Source organism: Ovis aries, chromosome 4, assembly GCF_016772045.2.
Source record: "Ovis aries strain OAR_USU_Benz2616 breed Rambouillet chromosome 4, ARS-UI_Ramb_v3.0, whole genome shotgun sequence".
Lineage (NCBI taxonomy): Eukaryota > Metazoa > Chordata > Mammalia > Artiodactyla > Bovidae > Ovis > Ovis aries.
Genome location: NC_056057.1, coordinates 88,166,004 through 88,191,889, shown reverse-complemented (window position 1 = coordinate 88,191,889; position 25,886 = coordinate 88,166,004). Strand labels below are relative to the sequence as shown.

Sequence of the window (25,886 nt, the reverse complement as noted above, 5' to 3'; positions counted from 1 at the left end):
TCAAACCCAGGTCTCCCGTATTGCAGGCGGATTCTTAACCATCTGAGCCACTAGGGAAGCTCAAAACGTTTGCTAGTGTCACTTAAGGACAACACAACAGTATTTTTACTTCGGTTGTAGTGAGATTATATAGTTAGGAGACTTCTAGTTAGAATACTTTCTTGAGCCCAGAATTTAGCCAGTAAGTACTGTTTTCACTCATTCCATGCTTTCTCCAGTTTAGGGATGACATCCTTCCCATCATTCTTTCATATGTGACCCTGGTTTTAGGACTGGGAAGACCAATGTCTCCAGGAAATGCTTTACTATGTAGAGTTTGTTCATGAGTCCTAACCTTGCCAGTCACCTCACATTCATCATTCTCTTCATTCTTCACCATAATCTTATGACGCAGATTTAACTTTTATTTTCACTTTAGAGACACGCACGTGGTTTTTCTTCTGTGAGCCATTTGAAAATATGTTGCAGACAATGACACTTTATCTCTAAATGCTTCAGTATGTATTTCCTAGGAATAAATCGTCTTCCTACATAACCATAACTGTCGTTTCATTTTCACACCTAAGAAATTAATAATTCCACAAGATCATCACACATACCCATTTCAAATTCCCTATTGTCCCTAATGTCTTTTATGGTTTTTATTTTAAGCAAGGTTTAAATAAGGTTCATTGAATTTATTATTATGTTTCTTTAGTTCTTTTAATCTAGAACAGTACTAGGTTTATTGTTAATGGCACCCCACTCCAGTACTTTTGCCTGGAAAATCCCATGGACGGAGGAGCCTGGTGGGCTGCAGTCCATGGGGTCGCTAGAGTTGGGCACAGCTAAGCGACTTCACTTTGACTTTTCACTTTCATGCACTGGAGAAGGAAATGGCATGGCAACCCACTCCAGTGTTCTTGCCTGGAGAATCCCAGGGACGGGGGAGCCTGGTGGGTTGCCGTCTCTGGGGTCGCACAGAGTCGGACATGACTGAAGTGACTTAGCAGTAGCAGCAGGCTTATTGTGGTGATCTTTTTGCAATGTATACACCTGAAACTAATTTTGGTATACATCTGAAACGAATATAATATTCAGTTCAGTTCAGTCATATTCGACTCTTTGTGACCCTGTGGACTGCAGCATGCTAGGCTTCCCTGTCCATCACCAACTCAAATTTGTGTCCATTGAGTCAGTGATGCCATCCAACCATCTCATCTTCTGTCCTCAGTAAGAGGATACTGAATGGAGTTTAATGTTTCTTAGAAGAATGTTTTTTTGCCTTTAGACTGCATCTCACAAAGAATATTCAGTGTGTTGTGTACAAAACATATCTGAACTAGTTTTTCTATGTGGTTACATGTCAGTTTGAACCAGTTGGATTTATTTGTTTTTGTTTCTATTAAATTTTAACATTTGCTTTTAAATCCTTTTTTATTTAGTTTTATTTTTTAAATAAGTTAAATATGTATACATATTAAAGATGTTGCTGTTTTTCAGTTGTTAAATCGTATCTGACTTTTTGGGACCCCATGGACTGTAGCCCTCTAGCTCCTTTGTCTATGGGATTTCCCAGGCAAGAATACTAGATTGGGTTGCCATTTCCTTCTCCAGGGGATCTTCCCCACCCAGGGATTGAACTCGCATCTCCTGCATTGCAGGTGAATTCTTTAGCACTGAGCCACCTAGTGAAAGTGGAAGTCGCTCAGTCGTGTCCTACTCTTTGCAACCCCATGGGCTATACAGTCCATGGAATTCTCTAGGCCAGAGTACTGGAGTGGGTAGCCTTTCCCTTCTCCAGGGGATCTTCCCAACCCAGGGATCGAATCTAGGTCTTCCGCATTGCAGGGGGTTTCTTTAGCAGCTGAGCCACAAGGGAAGCCTATTTAAAGATTAAAACCATATAAAAAGATGCAACACAGAGAAGTCTTGCTCTTATCTTAATCCCCTACATTCCCATCTACCTTGTAGTCTACTGTTTTCATGAGTTTCTGATCTATCATTCCTGTTTCTTCTTACAAAAATATGTGTTATGTGTTTTCTTATTTTCCTTTTAATCTTATGCAGAACCTTGTATACTGTATATACTCTTTCACACCTTGCTTTGTTCTTTGGCATATCCCCTAACGCTGGGAAAGATTGAAGGCAGGAGGAGAAGGGGATGACAGAGGATGAGGTGGTATGATGGCATCACTGACTTGATGGATGGAGTTTGAGCAGACTCTGGGAGATGGTGATGGACAGCGAAACCTGGTGTGCTGCAGTCCATGGGGTCACAAAGAATTGGACATGACTGAGTGACTGAACTGAACTGAACTGAAGGCATATCCTGGAAATCTATCCATGTCAGTTCATAGAAATCAGCTTCGTTCTATTCAATGTCTATGTAGTAATTACTCTGTTACTATCGCTCTCTGATTTATCGTGATGTATTTAACCAGTCTACTATAAATGGGCAGATAGTTTTCAGAGAAACCAGACATGAACATGTTTATTACTTTTACTGTCTCTCCTCTAGATTTATGCTTTCCTTTCAGGTAGATTCCTAACTAGATTTATCTTCATTTTATTTAACTGCCGCCTCTGGTGCCTTAAAAATTCTGCCTGGATCATGCTGCTGCTAAGTCACTTCAGTTGTGTCTGACTCTGTGCGACCCCATAGACGACAGCTCACCAGGCTCCCCCATCCCTGGGATCATGCTACCCCTTTATTTAAAAATCTGAAATAATTCTTTGTTACCTGTATGTACTAGTTATGAAATCTCAGTTTAATGTGTAAGACTTGAGTTTCTCATTGATAAAATGGGGATAATAATAGCACCTACTTCATGGGAGTTTTGAGAATTAAATAATTCACCCAAAGAGCTTAGCAAAGCATACAGTAATTTATTAATAAATATCAATGATAATTTTTATTTAATAAAGCTAATATTCACAATGGTAATATTCAGTCTACTTTTCTAAATTGATTCACTTATTATGCCCTAAACATCTCCTTACTTTCCCATCTCCATATTTGTATGTGTTTCTTCAATGCCTCTTACTGGTATTACCACCTTGTATTTCCTATCTCTGTTCCTCCAAATCCTACTCAGCCTTTTAGATTAATTTAAATTTCTGTATTTCCATCATCATCTCTCCTGGGAGTTATCTCAATATCTGTTAAATTAATATATCATTTAGATTATTAATAATCATACTAATTATCATTAAGTAATGATTATTCATATTAAGTAAGAATAATCATACTATTCTTCAGAATTCAACCTAATACCTTGTGCCTCTGATTCTTTCTACAATACTTTGTGAGCTCCTTTACAGGAGGAACCTTGTCTGTCTTTCTTTGGGTTTTATCTCATCTCTATCACAATTCACTGTACAGAGTAGGACAATAGTAAATACTAATTGAACCCCACTCCCCCAAAAAAGAAAGAAAAGAAAATGTTGCAGATTTATGTCTTTCTTTTTAAAATATACCCAAGTAGTAAATTACTGGGCTTCCCTGGTGGCTCAGTGATAAAGAATCCACCTGCCAATGCAGGAGACATGGGTTCAATCCCTGGATCAAGAGGATACCCTGGAGAAGAAAATGGCAACCCACTCCAGTATCCTTGCCTAGGAGATTCTGCAGACAGAGGAGCCTGCCGGACTCCTGTCTGTGGGATTGCAAAGAATCAGACACAATTTAGCGACTAAACAGCAATAACAACAATAAATTACTATTTAGCATTTCATATTTCACAGCATTGTTGAAAAAAATATATTTTACAAGTATATTTAAATCACACGTTCTAGTGTGTTAGTGGCTATTAACTGTTTTCAAATAAAATTGTGTGCTGAATTTTCTGATTTTTGTTTTTGCTGCAAAAGTCAAACATGTTAAATTCATCTTTAGTCAGCAAGTAAGAATTTTAGAAGTAGTTTTTCCATTATTTGTTCCTTATGTTTTATTCTTTCAAAAGTTTGTGTCTTTAACTGCTAAATTTATTTAGTAAAGAAAATATGAATACAACAAATCAGGGGAATAACTTTCAATCAAAATTACATTCCCAGGAATATGTCAAAGCTGGTGGCATTCTCCAGGAGGATATTTCTGAAGCTTGTCTAATTTTGGGAGTTAAAAGACCACCAGAGGAAAAATTAATGCCCAAGAAGACTTATGCATTCTTCTCCCACACAATAAAGGCTCAGGAGGCCAATATGGGTTTGCTGGATGAGATCCTAAAACAGGTATTTAGTGGGCAATATTCATAAATGTTAACACCGAAACTTTTTTTTTTTTTTTTTTGCCTTTAATGGTCAAGAGGAGTTTCAGTTTTCTTTTAGCATCTAGGAAATACATCATGTTATTCACCTCAACAGGAAAGACGATCTGTAAGATAGTGCTTGAGTAGTTCTGCTGCTCCTAGGGCTCCTCTGCGGGGCAGGGTCTTAAAAAGAAGAATCAAACATATTCATTCCTTTTGTATTCTAATGATAGAAGCATTTGTCCCAAATGATCATTAATTTATAAGGTTAGTCGGTCAAATATGGCCGAGCAGAATTTTAGAGCTGAAAAGAACCTTAGGGATCATACAACCCACCACCCTAATTTTTCAGATGGAGCCCAGAGAGGTGAAGCAAATTGACTGAGGTTGCTCTGTAGTACCAGAACTGAACTGGAGACTATTTTTACATATTCATAAGGGAAAAAAACCCTTTTTTGAGATTATTAATACTGTGGAAAAACTAGCATCTATTTAAATTACAGAGTATTCACTCAGCAAGTATTTACCAAGTGCCTACACTGTGTCTGACACTGATTACTGCAATGAACAGGGCTTATATTTGAGTGGAAGGAGACAGATGGTAAATAAATGATACCTCATACATTGCTTGGTGATATATGTAATGGAGGTAAATATGATACATTAGAAAAAAAGGAGTTCTGGTCACCAGGGGAGGTGAGAATGCTAGTTTAAATAGGATGGCTAGAGAGAGCCTCATCGCTAAGTTGGAACTGAGCAAACCTTTGGAGATGAAGGATCAAGCCATACCCACCTGGGCAAAGTCAGCTAAGCTAAGAGAATAGTAATACAAAGCCCTGACAGTCTTTTTGAGTGGAGGATCAGAGAAAACCATATTCTAAGATGCTTTTTTTGCCTGCTGTGTGAATAATAGTTGGAAGTGAGAGGAGAACAAAATTAATAAGACTGTTAGTCTGGACTAGTCCAGATGCTAGGCTGCCAATGATGGTGGCTTGCACGGAGGTGGCAGAAGCAGAGGTGTGACACGTGGACAAAACCTGCATATATTTTAGAGGTCTGAGCCCACAGGAATCACTGATAAAGTGAGTGTGGACTGTGAGAGAAAGAGAGGAGTCAGAGCTGACTCTTACGGGATTTTGGTTTCAGTAACTTAAAGGAGTTGCCTTAGATTGAGATGATGCCACTGCCAGAGGAACAGGCTTGTTTAAAAGGATAGAGAGTTGGGTTTAGGGCCTGTTGAGTTTAATTTGTCCATTAGACATTGAAGGGGAGAAGCTGAGTGGGCCATTGACTGTGAATCTGTAATTCAGGAAGCCAGCTCGTCCTGATACACAGTTGTCAGAGACCAGAAGGTATCTAAAGCCATGAGATTGGATGAGGGTAGGGAGTAAATGCGGATGGAGAAGTCCAAGGTCTAAGTCCTGGAGTCAAGATATTAGACCGGTAGAAACTAGACTAGCATTTGACAATAGGCAGAGGACAGGAGAATTTCATGAACAGTAAAAGCAGTAGTTCAGTTCAGTTCAGTTCAGTCGCTCAGTCGTGTCCAACTCTTTGCAACCCCATGAATCGCAGCACGCCAGGCCTCCCTGTCCATCACCATCTCCCAGAGTTCACTCAGACTCACGACCATCGAGTCCGTGATGCCATCCAGCCATCTCATCCTCTGTCATCCCCTTCTCCTCCTGCCCCAATCCCTCCCAGCATCAGAGTCTTTTCCAATGAGTCAACTCTTCGCATGAGGTGGCCAAAGTACTGGAGCTTCAGCTCTAGCATCATCCCTTCCAAAGGAATCCGAGGGCTGATCTCCTTTAGAATGGAGTGGTTGGATCTCCTGGCAGTCCAAGGGACTCTCAAGAGTCTTCTCCAACACCACAGTTCAAAAGCATCAGTTCTTCGGTGCTCAGCCTTCTTCACTGTCCAACTCTCACATCCATACATGACCACAGGAAAAACCATAGCCTTGACTAGATGGAGAAAAATGTATTTTATGTAGGCATCCATAATACATTCTTACTATTTTCAAATTCGCTAAACAGAGACTACAGATAATTTGCAGTGTTTCAAAAAAACAAATTCAAAAACTAATTAATGAAAATAATAAGAAGGTTTCACGTTAAGCAGATAAACTCCTCAAAAAGTACTTCAGAAACTTTTTTTGGGGAGTTGTATGAACTTTTGTTCATTTCAAGAAATTTAATAAAAACAGACCCAGCAGGGCTGCTTTTGGGCAACATTTTTGTAACAAATTACTTGGAGTTGGATGAATATTAAATATTCTTAAATACATGGACATGTTAAAAATTATATTACCTTTGAGGAAATAAATAGATTATTTAAGACATTCTATAATTACAATGTATTAGTAGCTTTTAAGCATGAATTAATAGAGGATTTCCAAGAGAAAGGGAAGATCCCCTTTCCTTGGAAGGGAAGGAAAGGGGAAGGACATGATTTTCGAGAAAATGAGGAAGTGAAAAACAAGCAGCTTGTTTTATTTTTTAAATAAAGCTTGCTTGTGAGAGCCTGGAGAGAGAAAACAGAGAAAGAGAAAGAGATACTAAGAGAGTCAGAAAGAGAGAGAAGAAGAGAGAGAGGAAGAGAGAGAATGAGATAGATTTGTGTGTATGGACTTGAGAGGGTGTTTTGTTGTCATTTTTAAGGTAGAAGGGAGACTTGGGAATATTTAGAATGGCTGAAGGGAAGGAACACAGTAAAGAGAGAGAACGCAAGAATGAGAATAAGTTCTAGAGTGGTGTTGGAAGACATAGAAAAAAGTTGGTATCTAGCTCACAGGGATTAGTCTCAGGAAGGACTTATTTTTGAGACTACAGGGAAGAATGTGAGGATGAGTGGGGCATTATGTAGAAATGTTGGTTGATAGTGCTGGGCTAAAAGTTCAAAGATATCATACCTTTATTATTTTATTGCCTGCCGTCAAGGGGCATTAGCATCCTGCTAGGAGCATTCTTTTGTTTCTCATCACAAACCTATCCTTGGTTTGTGACCCAGCATTTTCTAAATATTTCATGGTGTACCTCATGGTAACTTCTGTTAGCAAGTCAAGATATATTTTATAAGAGGGAAAAGTGTGAAATTTTCACTTGCTCATATATGTGTTCTACCCATTGAAATTAAGCTGGATGATTTAGAAATTTTTTTATCATTTCTTCAGGAAATCCGACTTATTGATTATGAGAAAATGGTGGATCATAGAGGAATACGGGTGGTGGCATTTGGACAGTGGGCAGGTGTGGCAGGTAGGTATCCAAGGCTGTTACATTTGCCTGTAAATTTGCCTGGAAAGTAACTGTGTTTTTTCTGTGGCAAGGGGATGGGAGTGTTCATTTCCACCAATAAAAATAAACATGGTGGGTGTGAGTAAGGATGATGAATATCAGGGGAATAAAATGAGACACTACATTTATTACAGAGATAAAGAAAAGGAACAGAGAGAAGGACAACAGCTATGGATAGGCTTGGAATTCTTCTGTTTGGGAGCTGGAAAGAGAGGTCAGTTTGGGATGAGAAATTTGAAAAATGAAAGAAAGGGTGAAATGGGAGAGGTAAGATGTGGAGATCGGAGAAGACAATGGCACCCCACTCCAGTACTCTTGCCTGGAAAATCCCATGGACGGAGGAGCCTGGTGGGCTGCAGTTCATGGGGTCGCAACAAGTTGGACACAACTGAGCGGCTTCACTTTCACTTTTCACTCTGATGCATTGGAGAAGGAAATGGCAACCCACTCCAGTGTTCTTGCCTGGAGAATCCCAGGGACGGCGGAGCCTGGTGGGCTGCTGTCTATGGGGTCGCACAGAGTCGGACACGACTGAAGCGACTTAGCAGCAGCAGCAGTAGATGTGGAGACAGGAACCCATGGAGGAGCAGTCTACAAGGATACGAGGTGGAATTTGGGGAAAATTAACACTTGATTTTTGTCCCAGCTAGTACTTGGAACCGTCTTTAGTTGAGAAACACTGCATGTTATAACTTTGTATCAGATTAGACTACTTGAAGGTCTGTGATTGTCAGAATAAGTAGACAGAAAATTTGTAAGGTATAGAACACAAAGCACTGTCAACCACCATGACATCAGTGACAGCTCTTGCGCACCCAGCATTCTACCTAGCAACTCGCAGAACAGAATAAACATTCCTTTCAGGTCATGTGGAACATCCACCTAGATGGGCCATGTGCTGGGTCACAAAACAATCCTCAATGAATTAAAAAGTTTAAAAACCATAGAGTATGTGCTCTGACTATAATAAAATCGACTTTGGTATTATAGTACAAAGATATCTAGAAAATTTCCAATATTTGGAAGATAAACAATGTTTTATAAAATAATCCATGAGTGCAGAAGACCTCCCACAGGAAAAATTAGGAAATATTTTTAATTGAATGAAGAATTAAAGTAGCATGCAAAAATTTGTTGAATAAAGGTAAAGTGCTTTTTAGAAGGAAATTTATAGCATTTAATGCTTTTATTAGAAAAGAAGAAAGCAAAAATTTTAAAGCTGGTTATTTTAAAAAAAATCAGTAAATTTTATAAACTTCCAGTTAGATTAATTTTTAAGAAAAGAGACAGAGAAGTCACATTTTAAAAAAGCAATATTAGGAATACAACAGGAATTATCACTATATACGTCACAAATTTTAAAAGGATAAGGGAATATTATGGATAGGCCAATAAATACAACAATGTTGACAAAATAGGCAAATTGTGCAAGACAAAACTCACGAAGAAATAAAATTCTTGAATCTCAATGTACAAAATAAATTATAGGCATTTGTCAAGAGAAGCAAATTATTATTTGTAAAGAATTATTATAGTAGCTTCATTCGTAATAGCCCAGGCAATCAGCAGAGGAATGGATAAATAAATTGCAGTATAGTTCATAGAATGGAACACTCCTCAGCAATAAAAAGAAGCAAACTTCTTATACACACAAAGTATGCCTGAATCTCAAAAGCATTATTCTGAGTAAGAGTAGACGGACAACAGAATAATAAATATTTAAAATTTCATTTGTGTGCAACTATAGAAGAAACTATGCTACGCAGACAGAAATAGAATCAGTTGTTCAGAACCAAAGCTTGGGGAGGATTGACTGGGGTGATGGGAGTAGCTTGTATCTTAATTATGTTGTTGGGAATATGGGTGTGTACATTTGTTAACAGTTAACAAAGTTTAGACTTTAAATCGGTGTGATCTATAGCATATAAATTATTCCTTAAAAGTAAACATCAGAAAAAAGATCAAAGAAAATTTGTCAGGGATATGGAGAGGGAAAGTTCTCTTCCGAGAAAGAAGAAGGGGAGAATGGATGCTGAGATCCTCACTACGGGCATACTAAGTTTTTGCTATTTTGAAGGACATCCAAAATGAGAAATCCATGAGGTAGTTGACTGGGTCTTGAAATAAAATATCAGTGTTAGAGATACAGACTTGTAGTCATCAGCATACAGAGAATACCTGAAATTTAGGAATGAATGAGTTGAGCTAAGGAAAATAAAAATGTAGAGATTGAAGAGAAGAGAGCCTGGAACAGAATCCTGGGGGTGACAGTGTTAAGCAAGGGGCAGGGGACACTAATACACAAAGAATAGGGATGCAAAGAGGAGCATGCAGAAATTTAGGGTGATGGTGTGTTTAAGCCAGGCACGCTGAGGGAAGAGAGTTCCAACAAAAAGAAGCTCTATAATCTGCCTGCAGTGCAAGAGACCCCAGTATGATTCCTCGGTCTGGAAGTTCCCCTGGAGAAGGGATAGTCTACATACTCCAGTATTCTTGGGCTTCCCTGGTGGCTCAGACTGTAAAGAATCTGCCTGCAATGCGAGAGACCTGGGTTCGATCCCTGGGTTGGGAAGATCCCCTGGAGAAGGGAAAGGCTACCCACTGTAGTATTCTGGCCTGGAGAATCCCCATGGACAGAGGAGCCTGGCTGGGTACAGTCTATGGGGTCACAAAGAATCAGACACAACTGAGTGACTAAGTACACATTGCCAAATGCCTCTGACAAGTAATTCAAGGTCTGCAAAGTGTCCACTGAGTTTAGCTGTGTAGGTCACTGAAATAGCTGAGGGTGGGAGGAGGGGTCATAAGGTCAATGGTGACTGTTTTCACATGTTCATTTGTTTTTGGTACCTGAGAAATGTAGGTGTGTTTAAATGTTAAGAATTAACCAATAGAGAGGGTTAGAAAGAGGACATAATTCCAGAGTAAATTCCTGAGTGAGACAGGAAGGATGGGATCTGGAGCAAAGGTGGAGAGATTAACCTTAGAGAAGAAGAGGCACACTCTTTCCATTTTAGCAGGATTGGAGGTGGAAGGGACAGGAGGGGGGTGCAGCTGGGTTAATACTTTTGACGGCAGAAACTTGAGGGAATGGATAGATAACTTCCAGGGCCCCTTCCAAACTGAGATGCTGTGGTCCGTGCTTCCTCAGAGCATGGAGCAGGTTGGAGAACTGGCAGAGAAAAGAGTTTCTACTCCTCCTAACTAACGGTCTTTCTGTTGGTCTGATTCTGCAACAGGGATGATCAACATTCTTCATGGGATGGGTTTAAGGCTCCTTGCTTTGGGACATCACACACCTTTTATGGTGAGATGTTTATTGTATCTAATTTTTTTTTTAAACACGTCACATTTCAAACAGAAACGTATCTTGGGTGGTCAACTAATATGAACCACATATGCTTGCTTGCAGCACATTGGCATGGCTCATAACTACAGGAACAGTGGTCAGGCTGTGCAAGCTGTCCGCGATGCTGGCTATGAAATATCTCTGGGTTTGATGCCGAAGTCAATAGGGCCCTTAACATTTGTGTTCACAGGGACTGGTAACGTATCTAAGGTAAATTCCAACTGTCTTCTTTCCGTAAAGCAGTCTGGAACTTGGGCACTCACCTGAAGGATGTGGGCATTTTGTTGACATTTCAGAGCCTTTTTCTTCCATGACTGGGCATTCTATTCTTGGTACTTTTCTTACCTATGAACTTTTCCTGTAGTAAAGAACAGTACTGGTCCAAACTCACTCTCTTTGCTTTTAGTTGATTCCAAGCTGTCAGGGGCTTTGAATGTTTTTTCTTTTCTTTTTAGACAGATAACTCTTTGCAGTGAAAAGTTCTGTTCTTAGGGTGCTCTATTTTACCTCCGTTACTGAGATGTCTGCAAATTTGGAAATAACCCCAAGATGAGATGCTAAAAAACTTAATTCAAGACTAGAATAAGTCTTATAGCTATAATTATGTCATAATTAATAAGTCTTATACCTATAACTATAGTTATAAGTCTTATAACTAATAAAACTAGAACTGTTATTTTCTCCCTTCTGGAGTAGTTTTGAGAATGCATTTGTGATCCCCTAGAGAAACTTATAATTGTAAAATAGATATTTCTTCCATGAGACTGTTTTACAGACAGGACATCACTATAGTATACTGTGAGATAGTCGTGTGATTTTATTTGGGGGGGGGTAGGAAATATAGTTTCCCCCCTTCAGATAATTTCTGCAATGGAGCAAAAGTTAAATAGAAATATTTTATTGCACTCTCAATTCTAAACACTTTTGTGTCTGTGCTGAATAAGCTTAAGTGAAAAATTAAAGCCCTTTCCAATGTGCATGCGTGTATGCTCAGTTGCTTCAGTTGGGTCTGACTCTTTGGGAGCCGATGGGCTGTAGCCCACCAGGCTTCTCTGTCCATGGGATTTTCCAGGCAAGAATACTGGAGTGAGTTGCCTCCAGTTGCCTCCTTCAGGTGATCTTCCCGACCCAGGGAGTGAACCCACGTCTCCTGTGTCTCCTGTATTGCCCTTGTTTTCTTTTACCTGGTGAGCTACCTGGGAAGCCCTCTCTCCAATGAGTGGTATTTAAATGGTTTGCAGGCTGTATGCAAGAAGCTCATCCGTACTTTCATGTTGTGGTCTTAGTTGCAGGGCAGGGCAGTAGAGCTATGTAATTGTGGAGAAAGTGAGTTGGAACCTTTTGAGGAAAACATATTGGCTCTTTTCTGATTGATTTTTAAATTTTCACTCATGCATTATTTACAGGGAGCCCAAGAAATCTTCAATGAATTACCTTGTGAGTATGTGGAGCCACATGAATTAAAAGAAGTTTCCCAAAATGGAGGTAAGGAGGTGGGAGGGGAGAGTGACTTACGTATCTTTGTTTTTAACAGTTTGTGCATTACAATATTTTATCATCATAAACCTATATCACTTATGACCCACTTTACTAATTTCTTTCTCCTCTGCAAGACCTGAGAAAAGTGTACGGAACAGTGTTAAGTCGCCATCATCATCTTGTCAGGAAAACAGATGGTGTATATGACCCTGTGGAGTATGACAAATACCCCGAGCGCTACATTAGCCGTTTTAATACTGATGTGAGTATCAGACCTAGCTTTTGAGGTACTTGCTCATGATACACTATAGTTAGGCTATTTTTAAGGCCTGAAATTGTGAATGTGTACCTTGATTTTCAGTTCCCCTTGTTGATTTGTTGTGAGTCCTTTGGGTATTATGAGTTGTTCTTAGGAATTGTTGGCTTTTATTGATGTTTGGAGTGGCAACAGCAACCCACTCCAGTACTCTTGCCTGGAAAATCCCGTGGATGGAGGAGCCTGGTCGGCTGCAGTCCATGGGGTCACGAAGTCGGACACGACTGAGTGACTTCACTTTCTCTTTTCACTTTCATGCATTGGAGAAGGAAATGGCAACCCACTCCAGTGTTCTTGCCTGGAGAATCCCAGGGACGGGGGAGCTTGGTGGGCTGCCGTCTATGGGGTCGCACAGAGTCGGACACGACTGAAGTGACTTAGCAGTAGTAGCAGTTTGCCTGGTAACTTTGTGGCTTCTGTGGGTGTGCCCTTTTCTTCACTGACTCTGTTTCTACTTGAGGTCTACTTGAGGTCCTAATAGCTCTATATCATTTCCTGTGGGTTACTGTTTTCTGTATTTATCATGAGTTAGTACTTGGACAAAGCACAATGTGGATGAGTTTTGATTTCAACATTGATCCATCATTTCTATGACCACAAGTTGCAGTAATAATCTCGGGCCAGCCATCTTGAAATACATTTTGATTACAGGGAACCAGCGTGAAATAGTATGGTCTCCACTGTACAAAAGTTGCTTCCAATTCACATGGGGACACCATGGTCTCATCTTGTAAAAGGGATAATATATGTGTGCTCTGTAATCATTGGTTATGCATTCGTCCTCCTCAAAATCACCCAACAAAAATGCATGCACCTGTTGTGGAAAGGCAGGTTTTAAATAATTTTAAATGTTTGAACAAATATAGCATTTATAGATTTTGGTATGAAATTCAGTGTTATAACATGTAGAGCATGTTATAGAAGAAGGACCTTTACCTGTACCTTGAGAATGCTTGAGAAACAGGAATTATAAAAACTAGTTTCAAATGGAAAAATTTTGAACCTAGTAAATTTCCGTCCCTTCTCTTTTCCCCAATCACAGAAGTATTGGTGATTGGATGCATCCTAAAACTTATAGTGACCTAGTTATCATGTATGCATGCATATAGCACGTTTGTCCATGGAGCTTACAGATGTTATCTGATTTAATCTTCACAGCATTCCTTTGAGGAATGGGGTACGTATTATCCCCATCTGGCAGGTAAGGGAAACAGAACCCAGGGAAGTTGAGGTAGAATGCTTTTAGATCATGCTCTACTAGAGGCTGAGCTGGAAATAGATCCCTTGGTTGCTTAAATTTCTATTTCTCTTTTATCGGCTATGTAGTATATTGTAGAACACCAATATTGATATTTATGTTCATATGTTTTTCTATGAGGTAGTTCTCCACCAAAATCTGGGTGGGTATTTACTGCCTTTGCTTCAAAATGTAGCTACTGACTTGGCAAATAACAAAGTCAGTTAGAGGTAATGTTGTTTCTCATGAATTTTACTGCTAGTTCTCTTTCAACACACTGCACTGAAAAGGGCTATTTCCTATCGTGTTGAACTTGGAATTTCCTTTCCAGATTGCACCCTATACAACTTGTTTAATTAATGGGATCTACTGGGAACAGAACACCCCTCGTCTACTCACCCGCCAAGATGCTCAGAGTCTCCTGGCTCCAGGCAAGTCCCCAGTTGCTGGTGTTGAAGGCTGCCCTGCATTGCCACACAAGTAAGGACTTCAGCAATGACAACAGTATTCAGCAGCAGGCCTACTGGGAGAGTATCACACGCAGGGATCCAAATAGCACAGGACTTGACAGTTAGTAACGTGTTGTCTGCCTTACCTTACTTAATATCCTGGCAATATTTGACAGTTAACCTTCTCTCTCTCTTTTTTTTTTTTTTTTCAATTGAAGTATAATGATTTACAATGCTGTTAGTTTCAAGTGTACAGCAAAGTGATTCAGTTATACATATGTATAAAGCAACATCCCCGAAGTTAGAAAAAGTGTTCTGGACTTAACTGTGTTAAGTGATCACTGGACTCTGTGATAACATGTTAGAGAGAACTGATATAACAAGGTTTCTTTTTCTTTCTGTCTTTCTTTTTGCCCTATGCAGCCAGTTTATTTTTTATTGAAGTATAGTTGATTTACAATGTTATGTTAGTTTCAGGTGTAAGCACAGTAATTCAGTTATATATATATATATATACACACACATTCTATTTCAGAATCTTTTTCATTATCGGTTATAATAAGATACTAAATATAGTTCCCTGTGCTATACAATAGGTCCTTTAAAAAAAATCTATTATATATATAGTAGTATGTATCTGTTAATTCCAAACTCCTAATTTATCCCTCCCTCACCTGCTGTGCTCATTGGAAACCCTAAATTTGTTTTCTGTGTCTATGAGTCTATTTCCTTCCCTCCTTCTTGAAATTCTCTCCTCTTAACTTCTATGAATCCACATGTAGCTGAAAATTAAACTCCTCAGAGAGGTCTGTACTTGCTTCCACATTCCCATCTCTCTTCAGTTTGTTACTGTTTTTTCCCCTGAAATTCTTTTGCTTATGATTTTAAATTTTCTTGTATTTATGATTTTTCCTGCCTTACTAGAACTTAATCTCCTTAAGGATAAGGGCCCTATTTGTCTTGACCACAGATATCCAGTATGTTGTTTGACGTATAAAGTTCAAATAATTACTAATGTTGAATAAATTCAGTAATCAATAACATATTTGTGGAGCACCTGGTCTTCCTGGCACTGTGCTAAGCTGAGTAATAAAGAAAAAATATGACTGTTACCCTCATGCATGTAGCTGGCATCAGGTAAATGCCACAGGAATGCTGGGAGCAATCAATATCAGAGGAGTTTAGAAGAAAGTGGGAGGGGGTGTGGGCTTGGCAAAGTCTTTAGAGAGGAGTAAGAATGAGGATTTCAAGTCACAGAGTTGGTGTTTGATAAATATGACACCAAAGCACAATTTAAGACAGTGAGTGGGATAGTCTAGCACTAAGATAGGGTTTATATGGGCAGTTGGAAACTAGAGATTGGGCAGGAAAATTGTGGTCAACCTCTAAAGGATTTCTAATCCTGGGCTGAAACTTTTGTTCATAATTTCAGAGATTTCCATGTATTAACATGTAAAGTTATACACTATTAAGCAGGGTGGAGGTAGTGCAATTGAAAAATCTAAACTGTTTAAAGCTAACTGAGTAGTTCAGCTTCAGGCTATTGTCAGTGATTTCTCTAGGAAAGCTTTTTAAAAAAATCTTTTTATTGAGTATAGTTGATCCGCCTGCAATGCACGAGACAGGAGACATGGGTTCTATCCCTGGGTTGAGAAAATCTCTTGGAGGAGGAAATGGCAGCCCACTTCAGTATTCTTGCCTGGAAAAGAAAATTGCATGGACAGAGGAGCCTGGCAGGCTACAGTCCATGGGATTACAAAGAGTCAGATATGACTGAGTGACTAAGCATAGCTGATTTACAATGTTGTGTTAGTGTCAGGTGTACAGCAAGTGAACCAGTTATACAATACATATGTGTGCATACGTGCTAAGTCATTTCAGTTGAGCTTAGTTCAGTTGCTCAGTCATGTCCGACTCTTTGCGACCCCATGAATCACAGCACACCAGGCCTCCCTGTCCATCACCAACTCCCGGAGTTCACTCATACTCACGTCCATTGAGTCCATGATGCCATCCAGCCATCTCATCCTCTGTCGTCCCCTTCTCCTCCTGCCCCCAATCCCTCCCAGCGTCAGAGTCTTTTCCAATGAGTCAACTCTTCGCATGAGGTGGCCAAAGTACTGGAGTTTCAGCTTTAGCATCATTTCTTCCAAAGTACACCCAGGGCTGATCTCCTTTAGAATGGACTGGTTGGATCTCCTTGCAGTCCAAGGGACTCTCAAGAGTCTTCTCCAACACCACAGTTTAAAAGCATCAATTCTTTGGCGCTCAGCTTTCTTTATGGTCCAACTCTCACATCCATACATGACCACAGGAAAAACCATAGCCTTGACTAGACGGACCTTTGTTGGCAAAGTAATATCTCTGCTTTTCAATATGCTATCTAGGTTGGTCATAACTGTTCTTCCAAGGAGTAAGCATCCTATCCAACTCCTTGTGACTCTGGACTATAGCCTGCCAGGCTCCTCTGTCCATGGGATTCTCCAGGCAAGAGTACTGGAGTGGGCTGCCATGCCCTCCTCTAGGGGATATTCCTGACCCAGGGATTGGACCACGTCTCCTGTGGCTTCTGCATTGTAGGCAGGTTCTCTGTTACTGAGCCACCAGGGAAGCCCACATATATCTATATCCACTCATTTTTAGGTTCTTTTCCCTGTAGGCCATTGCAGAGTAATAAGTAAAGTTCCTATAGTACAATAGGTCCTTACTAGTTATCTATTCTATATATAGCAGTGTTTACGAGGAAGGGATTTTTCCTTTTTGTTTCACCTCTTTTCATTTCCTATCTTCCTCTTCCTCTTTTTGCTTGTGGTTACTAAAACTCCTATCAGGAAGATTCTCTGTATCCCAGAAGATCTGTTTCCTGAACAATGAGCCATAGGAAAAAGAGCTAAGAGCCTAAGAAATATTTGCCATTTACTTTAAAAAATTTCCAAGCACTTTTCATTTTTATTCATTTTTAATTCTGTTGGAAACTCCAGAGATCCATGCTCTCATCTAAGTATTGATGTTGTTTACAGACTTGTGGCAATCTGTGACATTTCAGCTGACACAGGAGGATCCATTGAGTTTATGACTGAGTGTACAACCATAGAGCGTCCCTTTTGCATGTATGATGCAGATCAGCATATTATTCATGACAGGTGAGTTTGCTAAAGGTGTTAGATGCGGGTGAGATACATAGTAATATATTGTTTACTTCGTTTGATATGCTACTCTAATATACCCAAACTAAGTGACTGAGCACAACAACAATGCAAATTTCCACAGATATGCTCAAACATATTTAAAAACTTGGTGGAAAAACCACATACAAATTTGAGCGCTTAAATGCACACACACGCATATATGTACTGCATTTCAAAATGGGTTGCTGAAGAAGGGAAAGGTTTTATTTGAAAAAGCTTATTTATTTTCTAATATACTATGGCACAAAATTACAAATATATAATAGAGTAGACATCTGGAAAAATTAGAACTTACACATAAATTTTGTCCATCTGAATGAAACGTGTTGATTCTCCTAGTGTGGAAGGCTCTGGGATTCTGATGTGTTCCATTGACAATTTGCCAGCACAGCTTCCAATTGAATCCACAGAATACTTTGGAGACATGCTTTACCCTTATGTTGAAGAAATGGTAAGTGGACTGGTAGCATCAGCAACATCTCTGTGGCTTTAAGTAGAACTTTGGAGTGATCTTATGAACGTTCTGGTCTTCTGTATCTAAGAAATCTGTTGTAAAATGAAACGCCAGCCCTTCCCCAAAGCATGTACTGACATTCTTATTTCATCCATTCTGCTTACTTGTTTCATGGGAAATGTTATTATGTAACTGCCTTCATGCTTCATTACAATTGTATTTACCTCTCATTATGCATACTTTATTAAGAATGTTCCTGACATTGGAGACGAGGTTTACTTTATTTCCTCTTTTCTTCTGCTTTCTAGATCAGTTCATACTGGGGCGTTCTTACTATACTGTGACTGGATGTGTGTGTGTATGTGTGTGTGCTTGTGTGTGTGTGTGTGTGTGTGTGTGTGTGTGTGTGTGTGTGTGTGTGCCCAGTTGCTCAGTTGTGTCCGACTCTTTTCGACCCCATGGATTGTAGCCCACCAGAGTCTTCTGTCCATGGGATTTTCCCGGCAAGAATACTGGGGCGGGTTGCCATTTCCTGCTCCAGGGGATCTTCCTGACCCAGGGATTGAAGCCATGTCTCCTATATCTCCTGCATTGGCAGGAGGATTCTTTACCACTGCACCACGGATTTGAAAAATCAGAAATGGAAAAATTTTGTTTGAGTTTAATCATTAATGCTTAGTTAAATGACAGCCTATATTCTAGTCATGTATTATTCACTGTGATCAGTGATTGTTGAAATACTCGGTGTATCTATTTTTAAAAAAGAATTTACCTTTATTATTTATTTATTGGGCTCTGCTGGGTCTTAGTTGTGGCATGCAGGATCTTTAGCTGCAGCCATGTGGGATCTAGTTCTCTGAGCAGGGATCGAATCGTGGCCCCTGCTTTGGGAGCACAGAGTCTTAGTCATTGGACTACCAGGAAGTCCCAGTATTGTGTTATCTAAATTCCACTTTCTCTGTCAGAAAAAGGCTTTCTTGTTTCATTATATATTGTAAACATTCACACCCATCATGCTCTATTTCCTTGCTAATGATTGTCTGCCTCTGGCAAGGTTCCAAAGGTCTGAAGAGTGGCTCTTGTGCTTTTCATCCATAGTTTCACCCAGGAGCTCTCATACTAAGATGGGGCAGTAGGTAATGTGGCTTGAATAAGTGCAGCTTCCAGTCTATCTTCTTTTCTTTCACTTACTATTCTATTTTGACCCTTTATTTTTCCTCCTGGAATATGTCAGCAGGGAGATATAACAGGCTTTAGAAAATGCAGGTAGCAGGCATTATTATGGCTGGAAACAATATTATACAGCATCGACTATGTTCTAGACAGTGTTCAGATAGTTTATTTGGCTGCATCAGGTCTTGGTTGCATCACAGGAATCCTTTGCTGCAGTGCTCCCGCCTTCTAGTTGCGGCACTCAGCTCTGGAGCGCCCAGGCTCAGCAGTTGCAGCACACAAGCTGTCTAGCTGCAGCTCAAGGGCCTAGTTGTTGTGTGGCATGTGAGATCTTAGTTCCCCAACTAAGGATCAAACCCACATCCCCTGTATTGCAAGTGGACTCTTAACCACTGGGCCACCAGGGACGTCCCCAAATTACTTTATGTATTTTAATTTTTTAATACTCATGGTCACCCTCTCAGGTAGGTACCATTATCAACCTATTTTACTGATTAGAAAACTGAGGCGCACGAAGAAGTGAAGGCTGAGAAGGGTTGCTGACGCATCTGGTGCTGGACCTGAGGCGTGTCTGGAATTGATGCTTAGGAGTTAAAGTAGCTTGACAAATTGTCAAATTTTACTGGAGACGTCAACTTGTTTTATGGCCTTGAGCCAAGCACTCACTTGCTTTCTGCACCTCGGATATTTACCTATAAAATGATATTTAATCTTTAAAAACGTATTTGCCGTTATTATTTTTATTTTTTGGCTTTGTTGCTGCTTGCCAGCTTTCTCTAGCTGTAGTGAGCGGGGGCTCCTCTCTCGCTGCGGTGCTCAGGTTTGTCCCTGTAGTGGCGTCTCTCGTGGCAGAGCACAGGGTCTAAGGCATGCAGGCTTCTCTAGTTGTGGTGCGTGGGCTTAGTTGCTCTGTGGCACGTGGAATCTTCCCTGACCAGGGATTAAACCCCCGTCTTCCTCAATGGCAGGCGGATTCTTAACCATTGGAATACTAGGGAAGTCCTGATAATACAGAATCTTAATGGTCCCTCCAGTTCTAACATTCTGTAACTGTAAATGTCTAAGTGGCTGAAAGGCACATATATATTTTAAAAGTAATTTACCCAGATGTTTACTATTTGCAGTGATGCTCATTCATTTCCCTCTGGGATCATTTCCCTGAAGAATCAGTAACTTTCGTTAGCCCTTTACATGAATTTTTGATTTCAGATTTCCTTTCTTGCAGTTCTAAAATTTCTGTTTCTTTTTTTTTTCTCCTGATAATTTCTTTTGATTTACCATGAGTGTAGTTTTCCTTATAACATGGAGCAGAGTTGTAAAAGCCACTCTACAGTCTACCTGTTATTTCCAAAATTCTGGGTAAACTTCAGCTTGAACTATAGTGATTGTCTTTTCCCCTGAGAATGAGTTGGGTCCTAGTTTTCTGATTTTCTTAAGCTAAATAATTTTGAAGTACATCGTGGATACAGTGAAGACTCACACTGTGGAAATGCCAGACTGTTACATTTCTCTGTAGTGTTGATTTTGTTTGGTTTATTTGGCTTTTTTTCTTTTTTTTTAAAGCAGGCAATTAATGAGGCTAGACTTAAACTGAAAACTCTTTCTCACCTGAGACAGGTATCTCAACTAAAAGTTCAGGGTTTTCATCCTTTCTGGGCTGCTTGTCGTCTGACCTGCGCATGCTCAATCCTTCCAGACTCGGACCAGCGCTGACATGGAAGCTGGGCTTCACTTTTATCTGAGTCTGTCATTTCTGGCATTTCCCGCTCACACTCTGGAGCAGGTTGTGGTGCCCAGGGTTTTGTTCCTGTTCCCTTAGATCAGAAAGTCAGTAAGCTTGCTGCCTGTTTCTACTTCTTCACAGCACACGGCCCCTCCTCAGGGCAATACCAAAAGGACAGCACACTCAGTTTCAGCACTGATTATTTCTTCCGAGTTTTGACACTCTCCCCAAACTGCCTGCTCGTCTTCATTCTCTGAAACTGTCATGTAGTTAGTTTTGTTTGTATTTTGTCCAGAGTTTATAGCTGTGATGTATAGAAGGGATAGTTATCACTTCGTCCCTACCTGAAAAAGAACCCCTCAGTCACAATGCATTGATTAGATCATCTTGACTCCAGCAGAGTCTTGGAGTACCTAGAAGAGCTGTTGTTGAGCCTTTGGCTTTCTTTCCGTTTCTTTTTTTAAAATATAATTTTATTTATTTTTGGCTGTGCTTGGTCTTGGTTGCTGTGAGGGCTTTTCTCTAGTTGCAGGGAGCAGGGGCTCCTCTTCATTGCAGTGTGAAGGCTTCTTATCCTGGTGGCTCCTCTCGTGGAGCATGCGTTTGAGGGCACGTGGGTTCAATAGTTGCTGTTCCCTGGCTCTCGAGCACAGGCTCAATAACCGTGGTGCATGGGCTCATTTGCTCCACAGCATGTGCGATATTCGCAGACCAGTGATCAAACCTGTGTCTTTTGTATTGGCAGACGGTTTCTCTACCACTGAGCCACCAGGCAAGCCCTGAGCCTTTGACTTTAATTCATCTTTTTGAATCCTTCAAGTATGCATTTTAACACAATGCTTAGCTTATAAGGCCAAATTATGGAAAATATTGCATACTAATTTGCCTTTATGAAAGGATTTGATTGTTATTTCTTAAAATGTCATTTTGTTTGGCTGCTCTGACACCATTTACCATCTAAGAAGTTGCTACTAGCCATTTTCAATTCAAAAATGATCATGCTTCAAAATTTCAATTACAAGTTTATTTTCTTGGATCTTAGACCCCAGTTTTTCATTGTCCTTAGTCAAAACTGCCTTTTATTGAGTACAGTTGATCTCATACAGATGTTAGGAGGAAAACGAGCCAATTCAATGAAATTCTTAGTAAAGTGTGTTTGAGAGTTAGCCCATGTAACTGATGAGGGCTAAATAAAATTTGAATGAAATTTTCTTTTTTTGTTTTGGCTGCACCCACGGCATGTTCGATCCTAGTTTCCTGACTAAGGATCGAACTCAAACCCTTTTCATTGGGAGCATGGAGTCTTAGCCACTGGACCAACAGGGAAGTCCTTAAACAAAAAGAAAAATTTTTTATTAAAGAATAAATACAATTTTTTATATTATATGATAGTATACAATATTAAAGTGTCACAGATAAGTGATACTTAAGTATATAGCATGATAAATTATTATCACAAAGACATGCAGGTGAACACTACAAGGTGAAAACTAGAACAAGGTTAACATCCCAGAAATCCCCTGTGCCTTTCCCAGCACTCTCCCCACTCTCCTTCCTAACGGGACCTGCTGTCTTGACTTATAACTGTGGATTAGCTGTACCTTTTACGGGAAAATTTTATTTTATGAACATATTAATCAGAGTTTTAAAACACTTCTGATACTTCCAATGAACTTCTTGGGTCTGTTTAATGTTCTTTGTTTTACTTTTTCTTGGTTTTCAGTCCGTTCTTATTACTTAATATGCCTGTTTATTTTTTATTGAATGTTGGTTATGGTTTATATAAATCTTAGAGATGATTTGAGGCTCTGGATGGTGTGTGTGTGTGTGTTTCAGAGAAGATTTCCTTTGTTTCTGGCAAGAGGCTAGGAGAAAATCACCTCCGTTCAGTTAAGAATGGAAGTGATTCCAAAGCTGAGCCTTGGTCCTTTGGAGGACTACATTTTTCAGTTGACCCTTTATTTAGAATATCATCTTTCAGGATCCCAAATGGAAATCTGGCTTTTATTAGGATCCCCTTCAGCTGAACTTAAACCCCAGTGTTTGTTTTTTTTTTACCCTGTGGTCAGCCACAAACTCTTCTCAGTTTCTCTCTGCTCAGCATCCCAGCCACTGCTTCCACATAGGCAGCTACATCTAAGAAAAGTGCTTAGATTTGTTGGCACAGCCAACTTCTCTAAATTTTAACACCGTCTTCCTTTTATATGTCCCTGCTGCTAAGTTGCTTCAGTCGTGTCCAGCTCTTTGCAACCCCATGGACTGTAGCCTGCCAGGCTACTCTGTCCATGGGATTCTCCAGGCGAGAATGCTGGAGTGGATGGCCATTTCTTCCTCTGGGAGATTGGTCTTCCAAACAGGGTGGTAGGATTGTCTTGGAGGCATCAGTCTCAGCGCTGGACATATGTAAAAACTGATAACTGTTTCTATGTAGTCTTGATAATACCTGTACCTGCTTGCCACTAAAAAATTAAGTATATTATCTATGTTCTTTTGATAACAGTATGAAGCTATATTTAAAGTACCTTGGATATATCTGGGGTTTAGTTTCAGACCACTGCAATAAAATGAATATCACAATAAAATGAGTAACGCGAATTTTTTGGTTTCCCAGTGCATATATAAGTTATGTTTAAACTATACTGTAGTCTATTAAGTGTGCCATAACCATAAGTCTAAAGATGATATACATACCTTAATTAAGAAATACAGTATTATATGTCAACTATGTGTGTGTATTAAGTTGCTTCTGCTGCTGCTACTGCTAAGTCATGTCAGTTGTGTCCGACTCTGTCCCTGGGATTCTCCAGGCAAGAACACTGGAGTGGGTTGCCATTTCTTTCTCCAGTGCATAAAAGTGAAAAGTGAAAGTGAAGTTGCTCAGTCATGTCCAACTCTTAGCGACCCCACGGACTGCAGCCCACCAGGCTCCTCTGTCCATGGGAGTTTCCAGGCAAGAGTACTGGAGTGGGTCATGAGTGCCTTCTCCGATTAAGTTGCTTCAGTTGTATCCAATTCTTTGTGACCCCATGGACTGTAGCCCACTAGGCTTCTCTGTCCATGGAATTCTCCAGGTAAGAATACTGAAGTGGGTTGCCATGCCCTCCTCCAGGAGATCTTCCTGACCCAGGGATCAAACATGCATCTCCTGCATTTCAGGCAGATTCTTTACCACTGAGCCACCAGGGAAGCCCGTATCAACTATAGTTCAATTTTAAAAAAGAAAAAGAATATTGCTAAAATATGTTAACCATCATCTGAGCCTTCAGTGAGTCATAATCTTTTTTGCAATAGTAATGTCAAAGATTACTGATCACAGATCAGCATAACAAAAGTAAAAATAATGAAAAATTTTGAAATATTGTGAGAATTACCAAAATGTGAGACAGAGACACAGAGTGAGCAAATCTGTTGGGAAAAGGGCACCAGTAGACTTGCTCAATACAAAGTTGCCACACATTTTCAATGAAGAAAAAAATCAATATCTGTAAACCACAGTAAGTTGAACCACAATAAAACAAAGTATATGGACTGTCCTGTTTCCCCCTGATTTTCTTTTTTGACGTGATAGAACCTATAGCATTCCAGGGCGTAGGATATCCTTTTGAACCAATATGGAAGTTTTGTTTCAGTTGAATTCAATAGATATTTATTGTCTATTGGAACAAGGCAGACACCTAAATGAAGAGAATTAAAACACAGCTGCTGACCTATAGATGCATGAGGTCCAAGAAGGGCATAAGACACATGTGCAATTCTACTGAAAGATGGAATGTGATAGTCACAGGAAGATGCTAATGACGTTGTGGAGGGAGAGGATCTGTCCAGTCGAGGAAGTCGGGAAATTGGAAGTAGGAGGCATACTGTGCGAGGTAGACGGGGGAGCGAAGGTGGGAGCTCATTTAACATAAGGTTTCTGTGTGCTGTCAGATCAGGTGGAATTAAGGTAAATATATTGGTTCCATGTTAAAAGGGGTCTTAACACTGGGAAAATAGCTTGAGATTAATTTAGAAAAGAGTGATGAGCCTCAAACGTGTTATATGTGAAAGTGAAAAGACCTACCATATGCTTCAGGAGGCTGTGCTTGCAGTTTTGTATTGGATGAATTCTAGCAAGGGAGAGAGTTAAATGCGGTAATTTAGAAGCCTTTTAAAAAATATATTTATTTGGCTGTCTCAGGTCTTGTTACGACACAAGGGATCTTGATCTTTGTTGCGGCATGCAGGATCTTTAGTTGTGGCAGGTGAACTGTTAGTTATGGTATGTGGGATCTAGTTCCCTGAGCAGGGATCGAACCCATGCCCCCTGCATTGGGAGAGGGGGAGTCTTAGCCGCTGGACCACCAGGGAAGTCCCCGAGCAACCTTTTGTCTTTGTTTGATATTTACCTCTCTTTAGGTGGACTCATGACAATTATTAGTTTCTTGGGGAAAAAATGCACTGAATTTTCAATAATGACTGCATGTATTCACTAATATATTTGTTGAATATTTGCCATCTTACAATTAGTAGCCTTACAGCAAGATGCCAACCAAGTGCAGTTCCTACTTTCCAAGTCTGTTTGGGGGCAGGTTTTGATAAACTTCCCTTGTGGCTCAACTGGTAAAAAATCCACCTGTAATGTGGGAGATCTGGGTTCAATCCCTAGGTTGGGAATTCCCCTGGAGAAGAGAAAGGCTACCCACTCCAGTATTCTGGGCTGGAGAATTCCATGGACTGTATTGTCCATGGGGTCGCAAAGAGGTGGACACAACTGAGCGACTTTCACTTTGATAGAGGCTTTACAGAGAAGGCTGTTCTTCAGCTGCATCTCGGAGAACAAAGAGAAGCAGTTTGAAGTGGAGGAGTAACATGTGAAGTGGCTACATGGTGTGGCCAAGAGGCAGGTGAGGACATGATGTGGGTACCCAGCTCCAGGCTGTTCACATGATTGAAGTGTTTGGTGTGAGGCCAATGCGGGGGTTGAGGCAGGAGAGGCAGAGCCAGACTATAG

General features: G+C 40.1%; 1 protein-coding gene across 5 annotated transcripts in view; it reads left to right on the top strand.

The window, feature by feature from the left end:
• Positions 1 to 25,886, top strand: part of AASS (aminoadipate-semialdehyde synthase) — an 86,214-nt gene that overhangs the window by 7,865 nt on the left and 52,463 nt on the right. For all 5 annotated transcript variants that reach the window (XR_006059665.2, XR_009600432.1, XM_012177031.5 and 2 more), the window contains exons 3-11: positions 4,036 to 4,212; positions 7,405 to 7,489; positions 10,768 to 10,835; positions 10,941 to 11,087; positions 12,284 to 12,362; positions 12,491 to 12,618; positions 14,241 to 14,389; positions 17,379 to 17,501; positions 17,886 to 17,997. Coding sequence is in view for 3 of the 5 variants with exons in the window: in XM_012177031.5 (XP_012032421.3) it covers positions 4,036 to 4,212; positions 7,405 to 7,489; positions 10,768 to 10,835; positions 10,941 to 11,087; positions 12,284 to 12,362; positions 12,491 to 12,618; positions 14,241 to 14,389; positions 17,379 to 17,501; positions 17,886 to 17,997 (1,068 nt within the window). In the remaining 2 variants the exon portion in view is untranslated. The remainder of the gene's footprint in view (positions 1 to 4,035; positions 4,213 to 7,404; positions 7,490 to 10,767; positions 10,836 to 10,940; positions 11,088 to 12,283; positions 12,363 to 12,490; positions 12,619 to 14,240; positions 14,390 to 17,378; positions 17,502 to 17,885; positions 17,998 to 25,886) is intronic.